Raw genomic sequence first — 19,388 nt, forward strand, 5'->3', positions numbered from 1 at the left:
GCCCGCCCCCATGCCCGCTCCCCATTGGTGACCCCCATCAGGAGTTAAGGCTCCAAGCAGCAAGTGAGAGGAGGGTGCCCAGCCGAAACTGCCGAGGCCTGGAGGCGTCCCCCCAAAATCAGCCCGGCTGAGGGGCCGTCCCGAGGCCTAGGTGAGGCTGGTATTGGAGCTGCTGGTAGCACTGCCCCGCTTCTGCAGGCAGCGCACAGAGCTGGGGACCTGTAGGCCTGCCGTCACGTGGAAGCTGCCACACCACACCTGGGGGACGGCGTCGGGGGGGACACAGAGAGGCTCCGTAGTGAAGCCAGCCCTCACGCCACCCCCGCTCTTACCCCTGGGCCGTGGAGGAGGCCTCACCGTGAAAGCCGGCAGCAGTGGCTGTGTGAACTTGGCCTTGAAGGTGTGCAGCAGCTGTTTGGTGCGGGCGTTGTAGAAGGACAGGAGGCCTGGGGTGGAGGGCAAGAGGGACAGGGGGACCGGTAAGAGGGGTTTGGGCAGAGAGACGGCGGACAGGGGTGGCCGGAGAGGTCAGCGGGGGCTCGGAGTCACCTTGGTGGAAGTCGCAGTGCACGCCCAGGCAGTCGGGCACGGGGGTGTCCAGCACCTTGGCCTTGTTGGCGTGCTTGGCAGTGAAGCTGACCTGCAGCCAGTTGTTGACGTACAGGCACCAGGACGCGGCTGTCTTGCCCAGCTGCTCAAAGCGGCCCAGGCTGCGGTAGGCCACCCCCAAGCCAAAAGCCTTGCTGTCCGGCTCGTAGCGCACCTCCCAGTAATGCTCCCCGCCGTCAATCAGCGTGTCCCCTGTGGGGCGGAGCGGGCAGGGGGGACTGGGTAGAATCGGGTCCCGGGTGCCCTTTCACAAAGGGGCAACCAGAGCCCAGCTATTCCCTCCAGAGACTGCTCGGTCCTCAGCTGTTCCTTCCAGATACTCCAGGCGTCCCTAGATATTCGTTAAGTCTGGATCTTCTCCAAGCCTCACCTAGATTTCAGCTACTCCCTGAGTCCACATCCTCCCCAGACCCGGATCCAGATTCTTGCCACCTCAGCTACTCCCCGATCCAGCTACTCCTGAGCTGCAGCTTCTCCGCACAACACTCCTGCCCCACCAGATGGTAGCTTTTCTCCTCACTCATTCCCAGAAACCAGCTACTCCCTAAATTTGTCCCCTCCCCGCCGCCACCTGCCACAAAGTACAGACCACACTGGCTTCCTCATTTACCCCGGCTTCTTTTTCAAGCTTTTTTTTCTGGACAGTGGTGATTCCCCTGAACTCCAGGTCCTCCTTGGACTCCAGCTTCTCCTTCACAGGATCCTATCAGTCCTGTGGTGCTAACCGCTCCTCTCATCCTAGCCATTCTCTCCACTTCTCAGACCCAGCAACTCTCTCTGGCTCCTCCACTCACCCTAAGCCACTTCCCCGAGCCCCTGTCTTGCTTCAGCTCCTCCACAAACCTGGCTGCTCCACAGGCAACTGTCCTTTCCAGCTACTCCCTGAGTCTCAGCTACTCCACAGACCCCAGGAAATCCCCTCTCAACCTCCTGCCCAGCCACTTCCCAGTCCAAAGCATCCATAAGCTCTGATTCCCCCCAATAATCCCTCAGCCCCAAATCTTCCCATTCCTCCAGTGTCACAATAACACATTATTGGGACCATTCCCACAGAAGCTTTGTTGATAGCTGCCTCAGTTTCCCCAGCCAAAGGAATTCTCTCCCACCACCACCCCCCATCAAGGCCCTGCCCAGAGTTCTCCTCTCTCCTCCCATCTTCCCTCCTCCCTCCTCCCATCTTCCCTCCTCCTTACCCAGCACCGTGTAGGACTCAGCTGTGAAGCGATCCCGTCCCCCACGACCCGAGGGCATCCTCTTGGGAGATGGAGTACCTCTGTGGGCGACAGGGAAGGGGAAGTCTCAATTCAGAACTCACCTCTCCCATCGGAGGGCTTCCCTGGTCCACCCCAGCCACCAGGAGCTTTTCATCATTCCTTGACTGTCTAAGGTTCTTTTCATACACAGGGTCTTTCGTGTCAGAACACACCAGTGCCCTTCCTCATCTGGAAAACTCCTATTCAACCGTCAAAACCCATTTCAAAGTCTCCTCTCCCTTCATTAACTCTTTGGGTCCCCCCAGCTCCACATCCCTCCCTCCACCCCAGCCTTGAGCACACTGGGCTTTGTGTGTCCATGTCCAGCTTGATCTCCTCCACCAGAGACTCAGGGAGGGGAGAGGGCAGGCTACCTGGCTGGGGAGTTGACGGGAGACGCCGTCCGCCCCTTGCCATCTTTCTCGCGAGCTTTGATATCCTGCACCTTCCCGCCCATGGCGTCCCACTCCACGGAGAGATCATCCACCCGCAGGTTCTGGTGGGATGTGGATGCATCCAGGCGGAACATGAACGCTGGGGCCGGGCAGACGTGGGAGTCACAGAGATGGGGAAACCCGGAGGCACAGAGAGAGACAGACAGTGACCAAGACAGACCATGACAGGGACAGAGAACAGAAAAACACAAAGAAACAGAGACTAAGACAGAGGGAGAGCAAAAGAGACCAACGGACAAAGGTTCAGAGACAGACAGATACAGAGACAACAGGCAGAAAGACACCAAGAGACAAGATGGGGAAGAGTGGAGAGGGCAGAACATGTAGCCAGAGGAGTGAAGACCAAGGGCTTGTTGCCTAAAGGTATCCCAGGTCTGAAGCCATTTTCAAACCACTGTGCTGCCCTGTGCTTCCACTGGGGATTAATCCCAGGAAAGGGGCTGGGCTACAGCATGACAGAGTTAAGCAAGATTGCAAAAGGACTTCCTATCAGGACATTCAAAGGTGTCACTGTGGGAGGCTAACAAATCTGTCTTCAGTACTGATATCCCATTCCCAATTCTATAGCACACTTAGCCATTTTTTGGAAGAGAGAGAGAGAGAGAGAGAGAGAGAGAGAGTGTGTGTGTGTGTGTGTGTGTGTGTCTAAAAACCAACCATCCAGGTATAATGGGATCAACTGCAAATGCAAAGAACAATACCAAGTTTATACCAGACACTCAGGCTAAGGAAGCTACTGTGGACCGAGCACTGAGCTTCCTGGCAACCATGGCAAAAAGGGTCATAGAATCCTGCTTAGAAGATTCTCCTCAGACACCAGTCCCTGGGGCCCTGGGAGTAAGGGGTTATGGTGTCTCAGCCAGGGCAGGGGTGGGAGCCAGTCACCTGGTGTCTCCAGGGTCACTGGCTCAGAGAACTCGCCTGAAACTGCCTTATTACAGGCCTTCACACGGAAATTCATGTATTTCATGTCAAACTTGAGACCTACGAGACAACAGAGGAATCAACATTGTGTACACTTTGAGCAATAGATTAGAGGCCCCTGTGACCCACAGTAATCCCACCACCCTTCATTCTAAGGAGTATCTTATAAATGACATCCCTGAGAAACCATCCTTGCCCTCATTCACCTGTGGGGTATCACTTGGCTCTGCCCACAACCCAGACTGGCCAATCAGGATGCTTTATGGCTCAGTCACACCAATTGGTCCAGGGATAGGCACATGACCCAAACTAGCCAATCAGAATCTGCCCTGGGACTCTGGTATTATAACGAGCAGATTCTGTCTGTCGTCTGGGCTGGCCAGCTAGGAGGAAGCTCCTTTTGAGAAAATTTGCCAGCACGTTGGCAAGCCTCCTTGAGAATGCAGCCCCTAGAGCCAACGAGTGTCGGGAACAGAGATGAGCGAGTCATTTGCTGGAACCCCTGGATCTAGCCATGCCTGGTTCCTTAAAGACTTTCCATACTACTAGGATATATCCTACCCTCCATTTCTATCATTTAAAAAAAATATTATTAATTTCTTCTAATCTTACAAAATAAAAGCAACCATCAAGCTGTCTTCTCCCTCAAGCAAAACCTCTTTGGAGAGCTGTCCACACCCCCTCTCTCAGCTGCCTCACTCCCTCTCCTTCCTTTGGCCTGGTTAATCCTCATCTTTCAGGATCTCCTGGCTGACCACTCCTTCCTTCATGGAACATTCTCTTTCCTTGGCAGCCACGGCATTGCCCTCTCCTGGCTGCCCCCTCTGATTGCTCCCCCTTGGCCTTCTTTGCAGGCTCCTCCATACCCTCAAATGTATGGGTGCCTCAGTCTGGAACCCCTGCTCACCTCACTCTGCTGACTGTCCCCTTCTCACCCTTCAGACACCATCTCTCCACCCACAGCACTCACAGCCCAACCTTTAGCTCAGACCACATGTCCAGCTGCCTCCTGGGCATTCCTCACAGGGTGCCCATTCTCTGGGCATCCCAAACAACACTTAGTACCCCCTGCTCTGAAATCTCCCGTAGATCCCCTTGCCCTCAGGGTAAAGCCCCCGTTCCTCCTCTCCCCTCTCCCTACAGTTGTTGTTCCCTCTGCAAGCTTAACTAGTTCCAGGCACAAAGGCTCAGTGTTCTGGCCTCTGAGCCCTTGATCAGGCTGTTCTTCTGCCTGGAAGTCTGTTCTCCCCCCGCCCCCTTCTCTTTTGGGCCTCAGACTGGCTGTTAACCTCCTCCAGGTGCCCACCCAGACTGCCTCACCCTTCCTTGAAGCCCCTTTTCTGAGAGTAAGGTGGTTTGCTCAGCAGCGCCATCTACTGCCCCAGAGCTAAGACTATCACCCAGGAGGCTTGGTTTCAGAATCATGAACCCATCTGACTTTTGACAGTGCGTGCCTCAGTTTCCTACTCTGCAACCCAACAATCACATCCCCAACACTGAGCAGGGTTCACATGAGGATGAGATGGGTCAAGGAATATAAGTTATAAACACTTAACCAAAACCTTCCTGTCTTCCAAACAATCAACGAGAGAGTAGATGGACTGCAAATAACCACATAGGTTATTTACATAGGTGAGCGAATTCATCATTATCTTGAATATCGCAGGTCTTTTGAGGGATTCAAGTTCCTGCCCTGAGGAATTCGCTCACTATGGATTTTGGAAAAGGCCAGAGAGGTAAAGAGGATGCATCCAGAAGCCTATGATAGAGAAGATCCACACCTTGATGGTGGTGGTGATTACACAAATTTACACGTGGGATAAAATTGCATATGGGATTACACAGGCACACACGAATGAGTGCGTGTAAAACTGGTGAAAAGTGAATCAACACTGCAGAATGTACCCGTGTCAGCTTTCTGGTTCTGGTATTGAATTCTAGTTATGTAAGCTGCCACTACTAGAGAAAGCTGGGTATAGCCACACAAGGGACTATCATTCAGCCTTAAAAAAGGAAGGACATTCTGACACAGGGTACCACGTGGATGAACCTTGAGGACATGATGCTCAGTGACATAAGCCAGACATACTGTGTGATTCCACCTATATTAGGTACTTAGAGTAGTAACAGTCATGAGGACTGGAAGTAGAATGGTGGGTGCCAGGGGCTACGGGGAGGGGAATGGGAGTTAGTGTCTAATGGGGACAGGGGGGACTTCCCTGGTGGTCCAGTGGTTAGGACTCTGAGCTTTCAATGCCGAGGGTGCGGGTTCGATCACTGGTCGGGGAACTAGGATCCTGCAAGCCGTGTGGTGTGGCCAAAAAGTTAAAACAAACAAACAAACAAACAAAGCTAATGGGGACAGAGTTTCAGTTTTGCAAGATGAAAAGTTCTGGAGATGGATGGTGGGGAGGATGGTAGCACAACATCATGAACGCAATGAATAGCTGATCTGTACACTTAAGAATGGTTAAGATGGTGAATTTTATGTTATGTGTATTTTACCACAATAAAAAAAGACTGGGGGAAAAAAATGGGATGTGTTTATTTTGATTCCCATGCAAAGGATAAGCCAAGAGTTTCTCAGGCCCTCTTGCAGGTTGCTGGCTTTTCTTTCCTGCAATTAGCATGCTCATTATTAACCATGAATGCTGATTACAGATAAGGAGCAGGCTGATTACAGCCCAAGAGCCCTGGTGATAGTTATCTTGTCAGCAAGACTCTCCCCGCCCCTGAGGGTTTCCCTTGGCTCAGGACGGCTTCTTAACTCATTAGGGACCCCTAATTTTATCTTCCTTCAGACCCTCCCCTACCAGCTGGATGGATTCCCCCAGGCTTTCTGCTCTCTTATAACTGCCAAGGAAATCCCCCAATCCTGGGAGGGTAGCCCCCGAAACACCAGTCCACAAGAGGAGGGATTTTCACCCACTTTGCTCCCCCACTACTCCAAGGATGGTGCTTGGTACCCTGCAGGCATTCAGTCAAAATGAATGAATGAATGAATGAACGAATGCTGGATCATAGAGATAAGACAGGGATGGAGGAGGCCCTCTCTCCCCGTACCTCACTCAGTTCCTTCATCTGTAAAATGGTGATAATAAGCATGCCCATTACACGTGGGTAAAATGCGTAGCGCATAGTAAGCCCTCAACACTCGGTACAGTGGCTGTCACCAGTATCGTTTCCATTATTGTTATTTCTGCTACTCCCCATCAGTCCAGCCCGGCTGCTCTCACGCCCCACGCGCCTTGAGGATCGTCCATGAGCCCCAGGCTGACTGATGGGGAAGGGTGAGCTGCCCTTACCGGTCAGGGTGTATTCTGTCTGCTGGATGCCCTCGATGACCATCCAGGGCTGGTCCTCCTTGAGGCGGGGCGGGCCCTCAAAGTTGGTCCGCCGATACTCCAGCACGTAGTGGTCAATCTTGTTGTCCTCGTCCGGCATGCGCCACACCAAGGTTACACAGTTGTCGGCCACCAGGGACTCGGCCAGGTCGATCACAGGGGCGCTAGGCACTGCCCAGGACAGAGCAGAGAGGGGTGTCAGGGTGCTGCGCCTGCAGGGGCGGGCCTTGCTGTAACCCCGCCCACATAATAGACCTTCTTGGGGGCGGGGTGTCCTCCAGATCCCAGGATTAGGGGCGGGGCCCCTCTGGGTTGTGGGGCCTGGGGGTGGAACCTCCTCAAAGGGTGGAGGGTAGGGAAGAGCTTTCTCAGGGTTTAACCAACAAATGGCTGGGCCTTCTCTGGATTCCACCATTTAGAGGTAGAACATTTCCAGAACACTACCAATTGGGGGTGTGGCCTCCATGGGACTCCACCCCTGGTGGGTGGGGCTTCTTCAGGGCTCTGCCACAGGGTGGGGCTTCCTCATGGCTCCACCCACTGGGGGTGGGAATTCTCAGGGCTCCACCCCAGGGCAGGGCCTTCTGGGGTTTCCACAAAAGGCTGTCAGCCCTACTCTAGGCCTTGTCTCAGGGCCCCCCAGACTCCCGGGCTATTTCCCTGCAATCTTGGCCCTCCAGCAAGTTCCCCTCTCACCAGGCAGGAACGTGAGTGCCTGTAGCATCCTCCGCTCCTGTGCAAAGTCCACCATGAGGTGACTCATGTTGTCGCTGACCTTGGCTTTCAATGACAGCCGGAAGGCGGGGGCCATTGTCACACTGCAGGGAAGGAGGTGGACGCCTAGGCCTGGTTCTCCGAGGTGTGTGTAGGGGACCCCCTCCCCCTTGTTCCTGTCCAGTGCTCTGGGCCAAGGGACCCTCACCTGGGCATTCCCACCTTCACAACAGGGGTGGGGCAATGGGGTGGGAGCCAGGTCCCAGCATCTTACCCATCTTTGATTTGCTTGGCAGCCTAGAAAGAGGGACAGAATAAAATCCAAAGAATTGTGTTGACTGAGTCAGAAAGCCAGTATACAGATAGGAAGACTGAGGCCCAGCCAGGCATCTATGTGGCAAAGTGCCCCAACACTGGGGCAGAAAACCTTGGCTGTGCCCTGAAGGGATAGGGGGCAAAGACAGGCTCCCACCCCCACCTCCCGCCCAGTACCCAGTACATACAGTTGGCTGATTTAGCAAATAAAAACTTTATAGGATGCCCAGTTAAGTTTGCATTTCAGATAAACAGGAAATGATTTTCTAGTATAAGTAGGTCCCATCCAATATTTCAGACACACATACTAAATATCGCACATGACCTAAGACTAAAAAATTATTCGTTGTTAAATCTGAACTTCAGATAAAGAATGGACAGGTATTTTTGTGTAAACATGTCCCACGCAACACTTGGGAAATATTTATACTAAACATTTGCATGAGATATACTAAAAAATTTATTTGTTCTTAAATTTGAATTTCAGATCAACCACGAAGAATTGTTTTTTTTAGCGTATGTCCCATGTGATCTTTGGGATGTACTTAGACTAAATATTGCATGGGCCATACTTATACTAAAAAATTACTCGTAGTTGATCTGAAAGGCAAATGTATCTGGGGGTCCTGTATTTTATCTGGCAGCCCTACCAATCTGGCTTCCGAGGCACCCACCTGAGGAAAGTCCTCGCGGTCTGTGGCCTGCAGGGTCTGGTTAGCCGTCTCCAGAAGCTCCTCAGAGCTCTCCAGAGCTCGCGTGCAGGCAGCCAGCTGGTTCTGCAGGTGCCACGGCACCGAGAGGAGAGACACCTTACTCCACTGCCTCAAGCCCTCCCGGGGCTCCCCACCGCCTTCGGGATCCAGGGTACCATGCCCTTCTCCAACTGCAGGTGGGAGAGGGAGGCTGGCCCTCTGCGGGCAGGGCATCAGAACCACCTGGGGATCCCTTCTTTAGAAACGCACATGCCCAGGCCACACCTAAGCCCAGGGCTCCACATCCCCCAAGGGATGGGAATCTGGGGTGTTAGGAGGTTGCCCAGGAGGTTCTGGTGCAGCTCCAGCGACCCCAGCTTGGAATCTGGGACCCCAGGAGAGTCACAGGGGGTGTTTGGCAAGGGGTGATGCCCTCAGATCTGGGGCACCAGTGGGAAGGGCTGAGAAATTGGAAGCGCTGGGTGAGGACCGGTGGGGAGGAATAGCCAGATGTACGGGTGGGGCTGCAGCAGTGGAGAGGAGGGGTGGATGGGAGAGGGGATTAAGAAGGAGAGCAGGTGGGTGGGGCATTAATAGGTCATGGCCAGGGAGGAGGCTGGGAAGAGCCCAGGAAAAAGAGGAGGTGTGGCCGACACCACTAGAGGGGCTGGCTCTGGACACCGGGGACACTTGGGGACATCTCTGGGAAGGGGCACGGGAGGAGGAGCAGGTTTGGAGGAAGACGCTAAGGCCAGCTGGGCTGGGTGTGGGAGGGGTGAGATGGGGGATGGCGTCTGGGCGGGGGTCCGGGAGAGCAGCCCCCCCCCCCAGCCCGCCCACCACACACACACCTGCAGCTCGTAGGCGCGGCTGGCACGGTCCTGCTTTATCTTCATGAGCATGCCCTCCTTCAGCTCCTCCAGGAGGGAGAAGAGCGACTGGAACTCGGCTTCCAGGTCCTCCTGCACCTTGGCCGAGTTCGCCTTGGAGAGACATTGTGGGGTCAGAACGGCCAGGATTGTCAAAGCCGGTGGTCAGACGGGGAAACAGGCCTGGCCGTGGCAGCCAGGCCCACGAGTCCCATGGACACCAGCAGATTAGCTCGTATGGCTGCCCTTCCCTCCCTCCTGGGGGGCGACTTCCTCACCTCCACGTTCAACAGCATCTGCTTGAGGGAGTAAATGAAACTCTGAATCTCTTCGTTTTTCACAGCCAGTGTCGTGATGATCTTCCGCAGAGCCTCCTGCCCCCAGGGAAGTGTGCGCACAGCTAAGCCCCTCAGCCTGGCCGGGCTCCCCGACTTGAGGAATGCTCCCCACTCTGTCCTCCAGGCATACAGGGAGGGGATGCGGGGGCCGCTGTGCCAATGAGCTTGGGCATCCACCAAGAGCAGGCCCTGGGCGGAGCTCTGGCCCTACATCCCTCAGGGAGCGGGCAGGCATTAGGCACCCTGCGTGTGCCCATTTCACAGGGGAGGAAACTGAGGCTCTGAGAGAGCTTCTCAGGAAGGGACAGACCCTGGGCCCCAGTTAGGTCTGCCTGAGCACAAAGCCTTCAACCAGGTACCTATATCCTGAGGGCAGGGCACGATCCAGGGTGAGGGGCTAGCTTGGGGAAAGAAGCCCCAGAGGAAAAGGAGGCCTGCAGAACATGGGCTCATCTGGGGAAGGGGATCCGCTGGGAAAAGGGATTAGCAAGGAGAAAGGAGGTACCTGAGGAAGGGTTAGAGAGGCCAGGTAAGTGGAGAAAGGCAAGGAGGCCTGGAGGAGGGGATGCGGGAGGGAAGGAGGCCGCGTGGGAGGATGTTGCTGGGGCCTGTATCCCTAACCCAGGCCTCCGACGGGTGCTTTTCCTGGGGGCGCGGGATTGGTGGAGTCACCAGTGCTGAGCTGGCGGGGCGTCCTCCGAGGCGGCGCGGGGCGGGGGCCGGGACACCTGGTCCGCAATCCGGGTGGAAGGCGTGGGGGATGGAGTCAAGGCTGGGTCCGGGGTACTGGGAGGGCGTGGGGGACATGGAGGGGATGTGCCTGAACCCAGGCCAAGATGATGTGGGGTTGTGGCGAGGGTAGGGGGGCTGAGTCTAGAATGGGGGCTAGATCCGGGCGCGGTTGCGGTGGGGGTGGGGCTTCGTCCGCAGAGCAGCTGGGGCGGGGGGGCGGGGAGGGAGCTGCGGCATCACCTGGTCCCCTCCTCTTGTCTACCCCCGCCGCGGGCCCCGCGGGCCCCGCCCCGCCCCGCCCCGCCCCGGTCTTACCCTCTGGTCCTCCATGGCCGCAGCCTAGGTTGTCCCCGGCCAGGCCCGCGGGTCTCACTCGCTCTTCTAGTCCCCAAGCTGCCTTTGCCGCTGCCGGTAGCCAATGGCCCGCCGAGCCCTCGCCGCCGCCGCCGCGCCCCCAGTCAGCGCTCCATCACTGGCCGCAGGACGCAGGCGCCTCCCTCGCGGCAGGCTGGGAAATGTAGTCCTTCTTGCGCTAGGGTCGCCGAGAACCGAGACCCCCAGAGCCTGGGTCGTACCAGGCGACATTGCTAATGATGTCTGAGCTGGAGAGAGCCCGGAACTGGGAGGCAGGATGCCTGGGTTCGACTGCCGTGTGGCCTTGAGCCTACCCCTAGTCCTCCTAGTGCCTCAGTCTCCCCACTCTCTCACCCACACAACTTCTCAGCTGCCACTCAAACTGGAATTCCACTGCAATCCACCTCCACCTGGCCCAGAGATCTGCCCCCCGCAACTACTCACGCCTTACATTTACTGAAAAGCCAAAGTCTTTTGCCCAAGCAGATGTTCAGCTTCCAATGCCGCCTTTCCCTCCCTAAATCACAATTGAACTCCTATGCACCCCACAAAGCCCCAGGCTCTCACATCTCCTCCAGAAGCCTCTCTGCCTGCCCAGAATCCATAGGGCTAGGAGGAGGCTGGGAGGCACTTCCTGGGGAAGTGTGGGCAGAGCGCCACCGCAGGGGCCTCCCTGTGGTTGACAGGAACAATTCTGCCAAGAACACTGACCCTCTTCTTTCTGGTTGAAAAAAAGGAGGTCACACTGTGGTTGGGGGTGAGACATTGAGGCCTAGGAGTCTGCCTCCTCCTGCGGGGTGGGTACTGCCGGCTGTGGGGTGATGGGTGCAGGGCTGGGAGAAAGTCCAGAGTCTGTGAACCCCCTCGACTGGGCCCCCAAACTTCTCCCCAGGCTGTGGGGACAGGGGAGCCACCCTACCTGCCGTGGGACTCAAAGCCATTAGCAGAAATCCCTTCCTCTGAACCCCAAAGGAAGACATCTTGGGGGCAAAATAACTGAGGCTGGGATTCTGCCATTCTGTCCCCTGCTCAGGCCTCTGCCACCTGCTCCCCTCCCCTCCCCTTGCCTCACCTGCCCTTCAATGTGTCCCCCCCAGCCTAGGTGTGTTTATATAGTCTTTCAGAGGGATTTTCACTCACATGATCTCCATCACATACGCAGACTGCTTTACAGATTAAAAGAAAAAAACTTCTGGGAAACTGAGGCAGGAGGTGACAGGAAGGGGAGCCCCAAGCAGCAGTGGCCACCGGACGTCTGCTGGCTGCCCGGGTGTCACATATACCTCTGTGGTGGGGGTGGAGTGTCACGTATGTCTCTGTGACAGGAAGTCTGTCACGTAGGAGGGGGAGAGGGGGCGGCAGGATGCCAGCTGGGAGAGGGGAGCCTGATGGGCCAGGAATGGGTTCCCTGGGCACGATGCTGGTCCTCCTGGCACAGTTCTGGGGTGAGTACTTGGGCCTCCCTCCCCTCTACCCCCATCCTGTTGTGACCCATCACTCCAGCTTCCTGCCCCTCCTATCCAGAGCCCCTCGAAACCTCAGTCTCTCTGCTCTGCTAAATAGGCCCCGTCTCTCTCCCTGATACTCAGAACTTTACAAGGGTTGGAGGGTTCTAGCAAGGATCCGCAGAGGGGCGCGCAGGATAAAATTCACACCGTGACCTGGGTACGAGCCTTGCGTGACCTGGCTCCGCTGATCTCTCTCCTCTCCTCTCTCCTCTGCATTCCCTCTCTCCCCCGTGGCCAGCCTGCTGACTCTTCTCTCCTTTTTTCTTTTTTTTATCCCAACGTATCAAGCTTGATCCCACCTCCGGGCCTTTGCACCTGCTGTTCCCTCTGCCTGGAATACCCTTCCCTGGATCTCCTCTCTCTAGCGTCAGCTACAACTGCACCCCAAAGACCAGGAACTTGAAGGGGTGTCTAACAGACACCCCAGACTTCTCATGGCCCAAAGCAAACTCTTTCTTTCCCCTCCAGCCCTGCTTCTCCCTCGGTATCCCCCATCTTGGCCCAAAGCCTCCACCATTCACAAAGTTCCTCAGGCTAAAACCTTGGAAATCTGCCACTGTCCCTCTTTCCCTCTCTCTCAATTCAGTTCTTCTTGTAGTTCTTCTGGGGGCAGCTTTCAAAATCTATTCAGACTCTGACCACTTCTTTCCAGGGTCCGGCCCCCATCACTGGTCTCCTGGACCCTCATTTCCTGGCCTCATCTGATCTCCCTGTGGCATAGTCTGTTCTCAGCATGGCAGTCAGGGTGATCTTTTTAAAACTTAAATTGGACCACATTTCCTCCCTGCTCCCCTGGTTTCCCATCACACTTAGGTTAAAAACTAAACTGCTCCCCTTTCCCCACCCCCACCTCGGTACCTCCACCACACCCCACTCCCATGGCCTGCAGGCCTTGAAAAAGCCATCCCCTGCTGACTTCTTGGCTCCCACTTCCTCTCGCTGGCTAGCTCTTCTCCAGCCACAGAGCCTCCTCACTGTTCCTGCAACTTACCAGGCACGGTCCAGCCTCAGGACCTTCGCACGGCCCGTTCCCTCTGTCTGGAGTGCTCTTCCTGCATATCTTCCTTCCTTCCCACGGCTGACTACTTCTTACCATTCAGATCCCTGTTCAAATGTCACCTCCTCCGAGAGGCCTTCCCTGACCATCCTCTATAAGTAGATCCTCTCACTTCATCCTTATCCCCTGTTGCCACTCCCCATTCCTCTCCTCCATCAGGATTCTCATTTCACGACTTCCAGTGTCTCTCTCTCCCCACAGACCCTCAGCTCCGCAAGGGTAGGGACTTCTGTCTTAGTTACCTCTGTGTCTGTGTCCACAGTGGCCAGGACAGGGTCTGGCTCACACGAGGCAATATTTGTGTGGCTGAGAGCAGGACACGTCATACAGTCCACCTTGAAATCTCGCAAGTGCCAAGAGACTTATCCCCATTTCACAGATGAGGCCATTGAGCCTCAGCAAGAACCTTGCAAAGATCACACAGACAGCAAGCTTTCAGACTCTTACTGCCTAACCCCTGTGGGCTGAGTAATGCAGTAAGTCACACACACTCACACACACTGAGAAAGGCCTCACTCACCTCTTTTGTCCCCCAGCCCTGCGAGGAGCCACAGGCCTGAGTGTGCAGCAGGCACCCAAGTTGCTGCAGGTGAGGCAGGACAGCCAGGTGACCTTGGCCTGCCAGGTGGTACAGGCCCAGGCCTGGGAGCGGCTCCACGTCGAATGGACCAAGGATGGTGACATCTTGTGCCAGACACACATCATCAACGGCAGTCTCACCGTGGATGTCTGTGGGCCTTGGGGCCGGCTCTCCTGGCAGCCGCCTGGCAATCTCACCCTGAAGCTGGACCACGTGAGCCTCAACGACAGTGGGCTCTACGTGTGCTGGGCGACCGTGGAGATCCCTGATTTGGAGGAGGCCCAGGGCAGTGGGACGCAGCTCCTGGTGGAGACAGGTATGAGAGCGTGTGCGGGCAAGCCGGGGACTTGGAACTTCTAGAAATCTTAAAACTCTAGAATCTCAAACTCCTAGAAACATAAATTCTCCAAATCAGATTCCTAGGAACAGAAAGTCTGCAGATGCAAGAAGTTTGTAGACCAGACAGCCTCTGTTGCAACGACTCCACTCTGCCGTTGCAGCATGAAAGTCACCAGAGGCATACCTACAGGAATGGGAGGGCCTGGATGCCAATAAAACTTTATTGAAAAAAACAGGCAATGGGCCGTATTTGCTGAGCCCTGTTCCAAGATATTACAATTATAATAACCCTTGAATATATATAATTCTGGATTCTGATTCAAAACAATCCCAGAAAACATGCTATTCAAGTACATCCTACATACAGAGAAATGCACACACTGTAAGTGGCCAGCTCAATGGATGTCTTAGTCTGTTTGGCCGCTGCTATAACAAAACACTACAGACTGGGTGGCTTATAAACCACAGATTTATTTCTCAGAATTCTGGAGGCTGGAAATCCAAGATCAAAGCACCAGCAAGGTTGTGTTCTGGTGAGAACCCTCTTCATGTTTCATAGCTTGCACCTTCTAGCTATGTCCTCACGTGGCAGAAGGAGCCGGGGGGCTCTCTGGGGTCCTTTTTTTGGGGGGGGGGCATGCCGCACGGCATGTGGGATTTTAGTTCCCCAACCAGGGATCGAACCTGTGCCCCCTGCACTGGAAGCGTGGAGTCTTAACCACTGGACCATCAGGGAAGTCCCCTGGGGTCCCTTTTATAAGAGCACTGATCCCATTCATGAAGGCTCTACCCTCATGATCTAATCACCTCCCATAGGCCCCGACCTCCAGTTACCATCATATTGGGGGTTAGGATTCAACATATGAATTTTGGAGGGATGTAGACAAACCACAGCAATGGATTCTCACAACCTGAACACACTTGTGTACCCACCACCATGCTCAACACACATACCTGCTTCCTCATAGATGCCATCCTCACGCCCACCCCACCATCCTGACCTCTAACAGCATAAATCTATTTTAACTGGTTTCACATTTTACTTAAATGGACTCACAGAGTATATTCTGTCTCCGACATCTTTCACTCAACATGATGTCTGGAAGATTCCTCCATGTTGGTGCGTGGAGCAGTGGCTCATCCTTGCTGCAGAGCGGCCTCCATCGCCACCAATCATTCCAATTTCCTACTGATGACCATTTGGGCAGCTTCTGGGTTTTGGCTATTATGAATAAGGCTGCTGTGAACAATCTAGAACTTGTCTTTTGGTCAACATATGGACACATTTCTATGGTACCGAGGACAATTCCAGAATCTCAAACCACAAGATAGAATCTTGCAGTCCTAGAATCCTAGGGACATAAATTCTAAGCTCTGAGAATTACAGCATAGGTTCTGCATGGGACTGTCACTCCTAAGGAGGCAAAAATTTGTTCTTGGGAGCAAAGAAAATCTTACTCTTTTTATGTACAAAGCATCGATACGCAGACAGCCCATAAACAGAGTTACAGAATGTCTGTGGTATTAACATTTCATCGGGGAACAAATTAAGGTTCTTAGAAAGTCTACTTAGGGGAGTGATAATGAAAAAAGTTGAGAAACACTGAAATAAAGGAATGGAAGATTCTAGAATCTTAGAGTTGTAGTCTTAAATACTTTATTTACTTATTTTTAATATTAATTAATTAATTAATTAATTAATTAATTAATTTTTGGCTGTGTTGGGTCTTTGCTGCTTGCACAGGCTTCCTCTAGTTGCCCTGAGCGGGGGCTACTCTTCTTTGCAGTGCATGGCCTTCTCATTGTGGTGGCTTCTCTTGTCGCGGAGCAGGGGCTCTAGGCGTGCGGGCTTCAGTAGTTGTGGCGCACGGGCTCACTAGTTGTGGCTCGCAGGCTCTAGAGCACAGGCTCAGTAGTTGTGGCACACGGGCTTAGTTGCTCTGCGGCATGTGGGATCTTCCCGGACCAGGGCTCGAACCTGTGTCCCCTGCACTGGCAGGTGAATTCTTAACCACTGCACCACCAGGGAAACCCGTCTTAAATACTTTAAAAAGAGAGACTCTTAGAATTTTTTTCCTAAGTATTTATTTATTTATATTTTGGCCGCGTTAAGTCCCAGTTGCAGCACTCAGGCTCTCTAGTTGTGGTGCATGGGCTTACGTTGCTCTGCGGCCCGTGGGGTCCTAGCTCCCTGACCAGGGATTGAACTGGTGTCTACTGCATTGCAGGATGGATTCTTAACCACTGGACCACCAGGGGAGTCCCAGAGAGACTCTTAGAATTTTGCAATCACAAAGTGTGTAGGAGCAGAAAATTCTAGAATTCCAGAATCCAGAATTGAAAACCATTGACTCTCGGGAATTCCCTGGGGGTCCAGGGGTTAGGATTCCGCATTTCCACTGCAGGGGCACGGGTTTGATCCCTGGTGGGTCGGGGAACTAAGATTCCACAAGCCGTGTGGCGCGGCCAAACAAATAAACGAAAAAGAAAGCCATGGACTCTCAAGGCTGGAAGTCACTTTCCCGATCAGCTAAGCCAGCTGCCTCGCTTTACAGAGGATAAAGCTGAGGCCCAGCAAGGGCCAAGACACATCCAACCACACACACAAGCCAGGGATGCAGCCAGCTTTCTCCAGAGCCCACCTCATGCATTTTCCCCACTCTGCATGACACCCCATTATAGGCCAAACCATAGGGGCCGGAGACCCAGGTTGACACGATGGGGTCCTGCTCTCTCTCGGCGGTTCCCGAGGGCCTTGGGCACGTGCCTGGCCTGTATCAGGCAGAATGAAGGACCACCCGGGCTCCCAGACCCAAGAGACGCCCATTTTTCTCCAGCTGGCAGGACCCACCCACTGCCTGCCTCCGGGGCGGTGTGTTATGGCTGTCCTGCCTGCCCCCCACCCCTCCAGTGATGAGGGGGCCAATTACCAATTAGCAGAGGCAGGGTAGCAGAGGCACCAGGCTGTGAGTTGTTGGCAGCTGTAAGGGAGCGAGAGTGAGCGGGCACAGGTCCAGCTCCCCACAGCTGGCTTCCCCATCACTGAACAGCTGCTTGGAACCCTGGGACCACTGCCAATTTTAGAACCTGCAAGATGAAGGGGTTGGGGGCTCTGGGTCTCGTCTTAGTCACAGGAGAAGGCGCCTTTGGCTGGGGTTCATGTCAGTTATACAGACCTGAAAGCACATCCTCATTCTGCCATTCACTTGCTGTGTGACCTTGGGCAAGTGACTTGACCCTTCTGTGCCTGTTTCCTTAGTCATCAAAATTCAGCTAATAGTGCTTTCCTCATCAGATTAGGTGAATTTAAAGTGATTATATCTAAAGAGTTTATTGCAGGGTCTGGAACATAGTAAGTCCTCAGCAAACATAAGTGGTTATTATTGTGTCTATGATGCTGATTATTCAGCAAGACTCAAAAATTCAGGCCCGTGTAAGTTTTTGTTTGTTTGTTTTGGTTTGGTTTTTTTCCTTTCCTTTCTTTCTGAAACAGGGAAGGGAGAGGGAAGCTGAGGGGAGAAACGCCTTTGTTCAAAGCAGGGCCCAGCTGTTGCCTGGGTGTGTGACTCCAGGCAAGTGACTCAGGCTCTCTGAGGCTCAGTTTTCTTGGGATTGACACAGTGTAGACGCTCAAAAAACAGGAGCCATGTGGACGATAGATCCCATGGTCAGGATGATGGAGCTCGTGGTGGTGCTGGTGAAGTTCCTGGTGAAGATGGTGGAGCTCAAAAGGAGGATGATGGAGCTCGTGTTCAGGGTGATGGGACTAAGGGTGGGGATGATAAGGCTTGTGATGGGAACGGTGGAGCCTATGATGGCAGCAATGGGGCTCATGACAAGGGTGGTGCAGCTCATGGTGGGGATGATGGAGCTCATGATGAGAAAATCCCGTTGGCAGTTATTTCACAATAACCCAGCAAGATAGGAATGATTAGTATCCTTTTTTCAAAAGAGGAAACAGGTTCAGAGCAAATCCCTGCCTGAACTCACACAGCATGGCAGGGGCAAGAACCCTGAGGTCCCACACGGGGTAGAGGGGCTCTTACCGTGAAGGGGTGCAGGAAGCTGTACTCGAACGTGAGCTCCCCTGAGACGTAGGTTTCTTCTCGGCAGATGGCTGGCTACTGAACTGGAGCTTCTCAGGTGAGCTCCGCCCACGTGCCCCTCATCCAGCCCCGCCCCGCCCCCCGTGCCCCGCCCCCAGTCAGACCGCCCACAAACCACCACCGCCTCCCCAGGGCTCTCCTTCGCACTGCTGGTGACTGGGGCCGTGGCCGTGGCCGCTTTCGCTCTGGGCGCCTGGATCTGGGGCCGCCGCCGCTGCCGGAACCGAGACGCAGGTAAGGAACCGCGCAGGTAGCCGCTCGGAGGGCGGACGCTTCCCACGAGCACCGCCATCCACTGGCGACCCCGCCCCCGCGTGGCGGAGGCGGGAACTGCAGCTGCTTGACAAGGATGGAACGCAGACCCTTCTGACTTTGATACCTGCCCCTTTTGGAAGGAGCGAGGGTGAGGCTGGGAGGCAGAGAAGGGGAATAGATGGGGAAGGCTGGCCCCTACACCCATGTTTTTCAGAGGCATCGACAAAGCCTCCAGAAAGTGGGCTGGAGAGGGCCAGGCTCTCTTAAGTGATTCTCCCCTCTTGGTGTCATACCCCCCTCCTTCCAAGGCAGGGAATCCACTCTACAGCAATGCCCTATACCAGCCCCGGAGGGCTCCAAGGAAGAGTGAGGCATGGCCTGTGTAGGGGAAGGTGCTGGACATCTCCAGCAAGAATCAGAAGGGCCAAAGCTTCTATTCGATCTCTTTCCCCTGGCCCCCCACCCCCAAGCGGCCTCTGGCTCCCAAATCTTCCTCCAGCCCCAGGCCCAGTCACCCCATCTCTGCAGCTGGAGTCCCTCCTGGCCCAGGCTCCTCTGGGCAGCCAAGGCCAAGAGGATTCCTTGAAGTGGGAAGACGAATCAGAACCCCCAGAGACCCAGAGAGGACCCCTCAGCAGCTACGTAAAGATGTGACTTATTCCAAGAGGATCACCAAGTCCAGCAGTTCATCCTGAGACACGCCCCCTCCTCATTTCTATGAGGCTGGACCTCTCCCTTGCCCACAGAACACCCAATAAAGGCTCATGAAGAAAGCAAAGCCAGAATTTGTGGCAATTTGGGAGTGCTAAAGAGATCTGAGGAGTCATCAGGGGGGTCTCAGAGGACCACCGTGGTGAGGGGGCTCTTTGACGACTCGCAAGCCTTCCGCCTCTTATCCTTGGAGAGACATGTCCAATTAGCAGAGAAGTGATGCCCCTGGCTTC

At 54.5% G+C, this 19,388-nt stretch overlaps 2 protein-coding genes across 4 annotated transcripts; one reads left to right on the forward strand and one right to left on the reverse strand.

Annotated features, from left to right (window-relative positions):
* Window positions 1-58: 58 nt before the first annotated feature.
* Window positions 59-10,625, reverse strand: FSD1 (fibronectin type III and SPRY domain containing 1). Of its 2 annotated transcripts, XM_059919887.1 has the most exons (13): window positions 10,561-10,625; window positions 9,454-9,549; window positions 9,158-9,289; window positions 8,289-8,390; window positions 7,574-7,596; window positions 7,282-7,403; window positions 6,547-6,756; window positions 3,203-3,301; window positions 2,237-2,396; window positions 1,803-1,882; window positions 550-801; window positions 358-446; window positions 103-258 (listed from the first exon to the last, which is right to left on the reverse strand). In XM_059919887.1, exons 1-13 carry the CDS (start codon window positions 10,573-10,575, stop codon window positions 148-150), a joined length of 1,491 nt encoding a protein of 496 aa, XP_059775870.1. In that variant the 5' UTR covers window positions 10,576-10,625; the 3' UTR covers window positions 103-147. The 2 variants fall into 2 exon arrangements, with proteins under 2 accessions (XP_059775867.1, XP_059775870.1); XM_059919884.1 differs by having other exon boundaries at window positions 59-258; window positions 358-801.
* Window positions 10,626-11,998: 1,373 nt separating this feature from the next.
* On the forward strand, window positions 11,999-19,199 carry TMIGD2 (transmembrane and immunoglobulin domain containing 2). 2 transcript variants are annotated; one of them, XM_059919888.1, is made up of 5 exons: window positions 11,999-12,044; window positions 13,701-14,060; window positions 18,197-18,226; window positions 18,322-18,423; window positions 18,757-18,864. In XM_059919888.1, exons 1-5 carry the CDS (start codon window positions 11,999-12,001, stop codon window positions 18,828-18,830), a joined length of 612 nt encoding a protein of 203 aa, XP_059775871.1. In that variant the 3' UTR covers window positions 18,831-18,864. The 2 variants fall into 2 exon arrangements, 1 of the variants encoding a protein (XP_059775871.1); XR_009502701.1 differs by lacking the exons at window positions 11,999-12,044; window positions 13,701-14,060; window positions 18,197-18,226; window positions 18,757-18,864 and adding an exon at window positions 18,973-19,199 and having other exon boundaries at window positions 18,341-18,423.
* Window positions 19,200-19,388: the final 189 nt, after the last annotated feature.

Source organism: Balaenoptera ricei, chromosome 3, assembly GCF_028023285.1.
Source record: "Balaenoptera ricei isolate mBalRic1 chromosome 3, mBalRic1.hap2, whole genome shotgun sequence".
In the NCBI taxonomy this organism is placed as follows: Eukaryota; Metazoa; Chordata; class Mammalia; order Artiodactyla; family Balaenopteridae; genus Balaenoptera; species Balaenoptera ricei.

Bases quoted from the DNA above. Each gene is read 5' to 3' on its own strand.
- TMIGD2 (XM_059919888.1), top strand. From the start codon at position 11,999: ATGGGTTCCCTGGGCACGATGCTGGTCCTCCTGGCACAGTTCTGGG. The intron at 14,061-18,196 runs GTATGAGAGCGT...TCTTCTCGGCAG, and splicing joins GCAGCTCCTGGTGGAGACAG to ATGGCTGGCTACTGAACTGG. The intron at 18,424-18,756 runs GTAAGGAACCGC...CTTCCAAGGCAG, and splicing joins CTGCCGGAACCGAGACGCAG to GGAATCCACTCTACAGCAAT.
- FSD1 (XM_059919884.1), bottom strand. The intron at 9,290-9,453 runs GTGAGGAAGTCG...TGTCTCTCCAAG, and splicing joins AGATGCTGTTGAACGTGGAG to GCGAACTCGGCCAAGGTGCA. The intron at 8,391-9,157 runs GTGTGTGTGTGG...TGGCACCTGCAG, and splicing joins GCCGCGCCTACGAGCTGCAG to AACCAGCTGGCTGCCTGCAC.